Source organism: Ictalurus punctatus, unplaced genomic scaffold (assembly GCF_001660625.3).
Source record: "Ictalurus punctatus breed USDA103 unplaced genomic scaffold, Coco_2.0 tig00006827, whole genome shotgun sequence".
Classification (NCBI taxonomy): Eukaryota; Metazoa; Chordata; class Actinopteri; order Siluriformes; family Ictaluridae; genus Ictalurus; species Ictalurus punctatus.
In genome coordinates this window covers 77,501-85,000 of record NW_026521122.1, presented here as the reverse complement: position 1 = coordinate 85,000, position 7,500 = coordinate 77,501, and the positions used below count along the sequence as shown (strand labels likewise).

The window sequence follows — 7,500 nt, the reverse complement described above, 5'->3', positions numbered from 1 at the left end:
GCACTATGGGGACTGGCATTACAGAAACTGGGGACTGGCACTATAGAAACTGGGGACTGGCACTATGGGGACTGGCATTACAGAAACTGGGGACTGGCACTATAGAAACTGGGGACTGGCACTATGGGGACTGGGGACTGGCATTATAGAAACTGGGGACTGGCACTATAGAAACTGGGGACTGGCATTACAGAAACTGGGGACTGGCACTATAGAAACTGGGGACTGGCACTATAGAAACTGGGGACTGGCATTATAGAAACTGGGGACTGGCACTATAGAAACTGGGGACTGGCACTATAGAAACTGGGGACTGGCACTATAGAAACTGGGGACTGGCACTATAGAAACTGGGGACTGGCACTATAGAAACTGGGGACTGGCACTATAGAAACTGGGGACTGGCATTACAGAAACTGGGGACTGGCATTATAGAAACTGGGGACTGGCACTATAGAAACTGGGGACTGGCATTATAGAAACTGGGGACTGGCACTATAGAAACTGGGGACTGGCACTATAGAAACTGGGGACTGGCACTATAGAAACTGGGGACTGGCACTATAGAAACCATAAGTGTGTTAATACAGCCCAGAGTCCAGCAGCGCTGATGTACAGGAAAGTTTAATCCAGCCAATTTGGTTTATTACTTGTGTTTTAATCCAGGATGAGAGGTTTGTCCTCCACACCCCCCCTTCCCCCAGTCTCAGTAATCCATCTGACCGGGAATCAGGGTGGACACTGAGGAATGTGTTTGCGTCCTTGCGTCTTTGTGTTGTTTATCCGTGTTTGTTTTTCCGTGACACATTTCCTCAGGACACACCCTCCATTAGTCACCGAGTGAAAGGCTCGGGTGTTTAAGTACTCTCTGCCACGTCCGCGTCCGCGCTGCGTAAATCACCCGGCTCTGACTGATCATAAATATCTGCGAATCAGACTCGCTATCCATCCGTACACGGCGAACGAGCGGGGAGGAGAATGAGAGCGCGAACGAGAGAGAGATCGCAAGGTCGACGAGTGCTTCGGCTGTAATTAGCCCCGCGTTTAAAAGCTCGCAGGACCCGAGGTGTGACCCTCCAGCCTTCAGACAGCGGCACTTCTTTAACAAAATGATAAATAATTCACATTATTCTACAGTTGAACAGAATTTCAGACACCTTGCTGTGGGCGGGGCCACCAAAACGGGCGTGGCTGAGTGTTTAACTTTATGCAAATATCTATCTCTTGCGCTTCAAATACGTGAGAATTTTAAAAAAATGTAAACTTTTTAAAAATTTTGATATTTTTGTGTGAGTGCGATTAGCGCATTAGCATAAATATCTGCTACGATGCCATGAATCACATGACAGTCGGTCGATATTTTCTTTCGATTTTTAAAAAAATCCATCGCATTTCATTTAGCAGACGGATTTTCTGAGTGACTTTAACGAGACCGAGTCCATATCACTATAAATTACAGCCGGGAATGAAACTAGGTAATAATTTATCATTAACTCATCATTAATATTCGTAATTAACGTTAATATGTGAACTTTAATACTGGGATCATTTTCAGGTTTCGGTTGACATTTTGCTTAATCGGTTCATTTCGTATATTCCTTAATAAAGTCATTTATTTGTGTCGCAGTTTTTTTTTTCTTCGCATAATTTTCTCAACACGGTATTTTTTTAATCTTTTATATATCAGTTATTATGATTTCTTTCTGATTAAAAGTTTCATTAACTCTTCCACCTGTCTTTATTTAATATCTGTCTTTTCCAGCTGTTCATTAACTCTTATTAACTGAGTTTTATCTCTCTGTTTTTTTTAATTTAATTTAGTTGATTAATTGATTAAATCGTCAGTAATATCCCTGGCCGGATCACGCTCCGTGAGGTCGAGGATAACGATAACGCTTCGGTGAACAACCCTGAATTCTCTCTTTCTCCTTATTGAACTCTTCACCACGTGATCCGTCGCCGCGTTAAAACACGGTCTAAGGATTTATTTTATTTTATTTGGATTTTTTTTTTTTTGGTGCTATGATCTGCCGTTTCTGTTCACGTTTGAGACGCCAGGTACTCGGCAGACGCCGTTATCCAGAGCGACTTACAATTATTCATATCCACTTACAATTATTCACAACCCGGACGCGTTTCACGTCGATGTTTACACAGAAATGACGTGACGTCCCGGGTCGGGGATTCTGTAAGAAAACTGTGCGTGTGAGGAATGCGTGCGAGTTACGTTCATGTACAGCGACTTTAAGATCCTCATAAAGGGCTCAAACTAAAGTTTTCTCTCTCGTGTGGTGGGGGGATGGGGGTGGATTGGGGGGAGGGGTGTGTAGTGTGTCAGGACCGCTGAACTCATCAGTCTCCTCAGCAGCAGCGTGTGACGTAAGATCGATGTGTGTGCTGTCGGCTGTGATCCAGAGGGTATGATAGCCTTCAGCTAGGATGATTACACTCAATAAACAGCTCAGGTCTAATCCACAGGGACGAGCGCTAAAGCGCTAATGCTAATTCTTAAGCAATAAAGCACATTTAAAAAAAATTTAAAATGTAAAATGAAAATGGACGATCGCGTATCCACGTATCTGTATTATATTTTCTACGTGCATGGTGATTGGAGTCGGAGACGGATGAGGTTTCGAAACCAATTGGTGTTATTATTTATTTATTTATTTATTTATTTATTTATTTATTTATTTATTTATTTAATATCTTTACAAACTCTCAATCGTGACTAAGACCATGTTTAGCGAGACCTAAAGCCCAAGACCGAGTCGAGTCCGAATCAATACAGATAACATCACGGGACCGGACTCGAGTCCTGCAGACGTACAGTCATCCGTGTCGTGAAATAAACGTCAGTGAGAAGTGATAAAGCGTCTGATGAAGTGGTAGCGGTGAAGACGGATGAAAGTCCAGACTTTCTCATTTTATAACAAGCAAACAAAACGTGCAAAGTCAAAGCAAGGGTCATAACCCGTGCAAGACGAGAACAGAGACTTAGCAGCTTAGCGACAGGGGAATATCAGGACTTAAATAAGGACAATAATCGAGGAGGAAACACAGTCCAGGTGAGTGCGATCAGCAGGAGAGGAAGAGCGTGTGACACGGTCACGTGTCTAATGGGGCTGATGGGAACTGAAGTCCGAGATGTTCGTATGGTGACCAAAACGGATTTTGCGTTTGGTTTATTGTTTTAAATAGATGTTGTCTGTGAAAGAGTCATGGTAACCAATGTCCATCCATTTCCTGACATTGTTGGTTTAGGTGTCCACATGATACCAGCCTTCTGACCTTCACGTCTCTTCTCTGTGTCAGTTGCAGAAAGCCGAATCCCAGAGACGCTCCCGCGTTACTCCTCCTCGCCCACCTACCTGCCCGTCAATTACCAGCTCCTCAACTCCGAGTCGTCGTTCTTGCTGAAGGAGGCCACGCAGGACTTCATGCGCAACTCGAGCTTCCTCTCGAGGACCGAACCCTTCTTCATCCACCAGGCCAGGAAACCTCCAACCCTCAGAGCCAGCTACGGCTCGCTCTCTGTGGAGCAGCCCGTTCCTCCGGAGCTCCTCCAGCCTCCAGGCTCTTTCATCGCCTCCTCCACGCTCTTCACCTTCAACTGGAAGGTTCAGACCTTCATCCTGAGACAGAAGATCCACCTGGACAAGCCCAGGATCCAGGTGCTGTTCTACATCTCTGGGAGGGACTGGGACGACTACAGCGTGGTGGACAAACTGCCCTGCGTGCGTATGTTCGCGTTCCACGAAACGCAGGAAGTACGCGGGAACTGCCGGCTGCAGGGGGAGCTGGGAGTTTGCGTCGCTGAGCTGGAGCCTCCCACATCGTGGTTTGCTCCGCCCACCGTCATTCCCGGACGGCAAAAAATCTCGGATCTTCCCGAGGGAAACCAAGTGGCGCTTTATTACTCTCTGCGGTCAGCACAGAACGGACAGTGCCTCGGAAAGGATCCGGGGTTCAGGAATCCCGGCCAGCCAGGAAGCCAGGAAGACTTGTTCGGATCTACCACGTCGACTCCGATGAAGAGGATCGGAACCGTGAGGTTGTTTAGGACTCCCGCCGACCCGGAATTATCCGAACAGAGAGTGGACGGGAATTTTGCGGTGCTCGTGCCATCGGCGCCGGTCCGGCCCAGGGAAAGCGTATCGGCTTACGTCGCCGTTTCTCCCTACTCACCCGTGGAAATGTTCACTTTGAGGTAAGACTGACGGGAATCTCACAGCAAAGAGTTCTCGGAAGTAATGTTACATGAGTATAATGTTCCGCAGAAAATTTGCAGTAGTGTGCCTGTGCGTGTGCGTTAGAAAGTGCAGAAAGTGTCAACTGTGTCACTTTCTTAAGGATGGAAAATCTTTTGTTGTCACGTACACACTGTTTGGTCCGTTCGAACGGAACCCTGGTGTGTTTGTAGTTACGGACCAAATAGCAAACGAACCCAAATGATCAATTTCACTCTGGTTCACTCTGATTCAGACTCTGATTCACTCTGAGTCACTCTGATTCAGACTCGATTCACACTCTGATTCACTCTTATGCAGACTCTGATTCACTCTGAGTCACTCTGATTCAGACTCTGATTCAGTCTGATTCAGACTCTGATTCACTCTGATTCAGATTCTAATTCACACTCTGGTTCACTCTGATTCAGACTCTGATTCACTCTGATCCACTCTGATTCAGACTCTGATTCACACTGATTCAGACTCTGATTCACACTCTGATTCACTCTTATGCAGACTCTGATTCACTCTGATTCACTCTGATTCAGACTCTGATTCACTATGATTCACTATGATTCAGACTCTGATTCACACTGATTCAGACTCTGATTCTCACTCTGATTCACTCTTATGCAGACTCTGATTCACTCTGATTCAGACTCTGATTCACACTGATTCAGACTCTGATTCACACTCTGATTCACTCTTATGCAGACTCTGATTCACTCTGATTCAATCTGATTCACTCTGATTCAGACTATGATTCACTCTGATTCAGATTCTGATTGTCCTTTTATTCATTAAACTAAACAACAGCAGTAAAAAAAAAAGATGAACTTTCGAAAATATAAAATGGCTGAACGCACTACAGTGGAGTCTTTGTGGTGTATTTAAACGTCGACGCTTCTTCGATAAGATAGATACGAGGATTTCTCAGAGACCTGGCATGTTTTTCAATGGATTCTTAAATATCGACTACACGTGTGCATCATTGTCTAATGAGTGATCCTATAAAACCCGCCCCTGGTTCTTGACTCGGACTTTTGGAGCAGACGGTTTGCATGTCCGTCGAGCTTTTCCCAGGAACGTCACTCAGGAATCCCGCGTCTGTTTAATGAACCGTTCGTGTTTTTCCTTTCGGCTCCTCTCCCGCTCTGCTCTGTTCTTCACCGTGGGCACTCTCATTACAGTTTGGTCTTCGCAGTACAGCGTATTCCAACTCGCCGTAGCCCCGGAACCTCGTTCCGTCTTCATCCCCGAGGGAAAACATTCAGCCGGTCCTTAATTAGAGTTTGCAGATGTGGCTAAGTGATTTGGGTAATTAACACACAATGCAAATGAGGATGTCATCAATTAGAACGCGAGTCCATTAGCATAACGAGTGGCGGTTCCTCAGATTGCAATCACAGCGGGGTGAGAACGTTTATAAACCGTCAGAGACAAAGTCGGGACAAGAGGTCAAGCCAGTCCTTCAACCCTTATGAAGGAAGAGAGGCTAGTCAGCGGCTATGCTAGCAGGCTAATGTAAATGAAAGGCAGAGCTGAAGGAAGATGCTACTGCTGCGTTGCGTTTCCTTTTATAAAGGCACCTGAGATGTAGACAGGATTAGAGCGCTAGATGACGGATTATACAGTATTCTATTGGTATGAATGATATATTAGCGTGTTAGCGGTGTTGGGTAGTGGCTAACCACGTACAGTGACGCTACTAGCTTAGCTACGTTTATTAATACGTAATAGCAGTTAAAGTTATTTTCACAATATTGTAGCTTTTCCAGTAACAATCGTTATAAAGTCACAGTTTTTTCCACACAGTTGACAATAGCTGCGTTCACGCCAAGTCGTAATTACGAGCTCTACGTCGACGTGAAGTCGGAAGCTCGTAATTACGCTAACGTAATTACAGCCTGTAAGCTAGGAATCGTCCGTCATGCGTAAACACTCAGAATGGCGTGTAACTGACCGTTATTGACGTCGTAATAATGTGAGATCAATCTGAAAATAAACGAAAGACATCCAGTACGGTTTAACGTAATGTCTAACGTCGTATAATTCCGAGCCCGAGGACGTGAACTGCCCCGGGTAGAGCGTCCGAGTCATCGTCTAGTCATTTTCACGTTTCATTTATCGACGAATGACGTGAGTGTAACGAACGCTTTCTGACCAATCAGAATGGAGAACGCACCCACCCTGTGATATTAACTCGTTTAAATCGCGAGTCGCTTCGGGCTTGACGCGTCACATGTCCTTTCTCTTTCTTTTATTTCCATTGTAAACAGCAATATTAGAGCGGACCCTGTATAAGAGGCTTCTCCAAATCCTAAATATCATCATATACTGTACGATACGCATTGTGAAAAGAGCAGACGTATTATATTTTAGCCAATCTTAGCCTCTTGTGCTGAGAAACTCAGCTGCTGCTCCTTTTTTTTTGAATCGGAAGGTGATGGTTTGGAGACGCAGAAGCGCCTCAGGATCCGTCGTTAATTAGGTCAATCGCTTCGTTCGGAAATTAGTTCCTGACCTAAATCGAAGCAATTATTTTAATGGCGTGGACCATTTTTTCCCCCCCCACATATCTTCATCTGTGTGTTTGTGTTTGTGTGTGTGTGTGTGTGTGTGTGTGTGTGTGTGTGTGATTTTTGACTGCCATCCAAATCCTCCTTATGATTGCCAGCTTCACAGCTGAGAGATGAAGATAGTCCTTGGCCTGTGGGTTTGCATAAGAAGCTCTGCCAGGTGTGTGTTTCAGTGAGTGTGTGTGTGTGTGTGTGTGTGTGTGTGTGTGTGTGGGCGTATGATCCGCAAAGCCCTTGTGGTCAGCAGCGTAATGATTCAGATCTTTTCATGTACAGCATAATTATTTCTAAAGAAAACGCCTTCGTACTTGAGCGGCGGCGCTCCGGAGCCGAGCTCGAGCGTGAATCTGCAGAAACCCCGCACGACGTTAAATAAATAAATAAATAAATAAGATGGTTTTATACGAAGCAGGGCGACGCCCCGAGTTCAGATCTTGAAGGGATTGGCGGCGGACCTGACGGACGGTGACCTGCCGTGTGGGACCGAAGCGCGGAGACTGACACTGTGCCATAAAACCGCACATTAAGCAAGGCTCTGATATTTAACGATGAAATACGATCCATTAAACGTCGGGAATTTCACTCGGAGACACTCTGACAGGACGCACGGATCACGCTGTCACGCCCGGAAGGCCGATCAATCACGCGTTATTACAGAGCAGCGAGAACAGAAAGAACGTTCCGGATTATAA

General features: G+C 45.6%; 1 protein-coding gene across 1 annotated transcript in view; it reads left to right on the top strand.

Moving 5' to 3' along the window:
• Positions 1-3,312: 3,312 nt before the first annotated feature.
• The window catches only part of LOC128631463 (transmembrane protein 132C), a gene marked incomplete at its 5' end in the record, with an annotated part of 61,602 nt that continues 57,414 nt past the window's right edge, over positions 3,313-7,500 (top strand). Inside the window, one exon of the mRNA XM_053679321.1 lies at positions 3,313-4,207. Within this exon, the coding sequence (XP_053535296.1) occupies positions 3,313-4,207 (895 nt within the window). The remainder of the gene's footprint in view (positions 4,208-7,500) is intronic.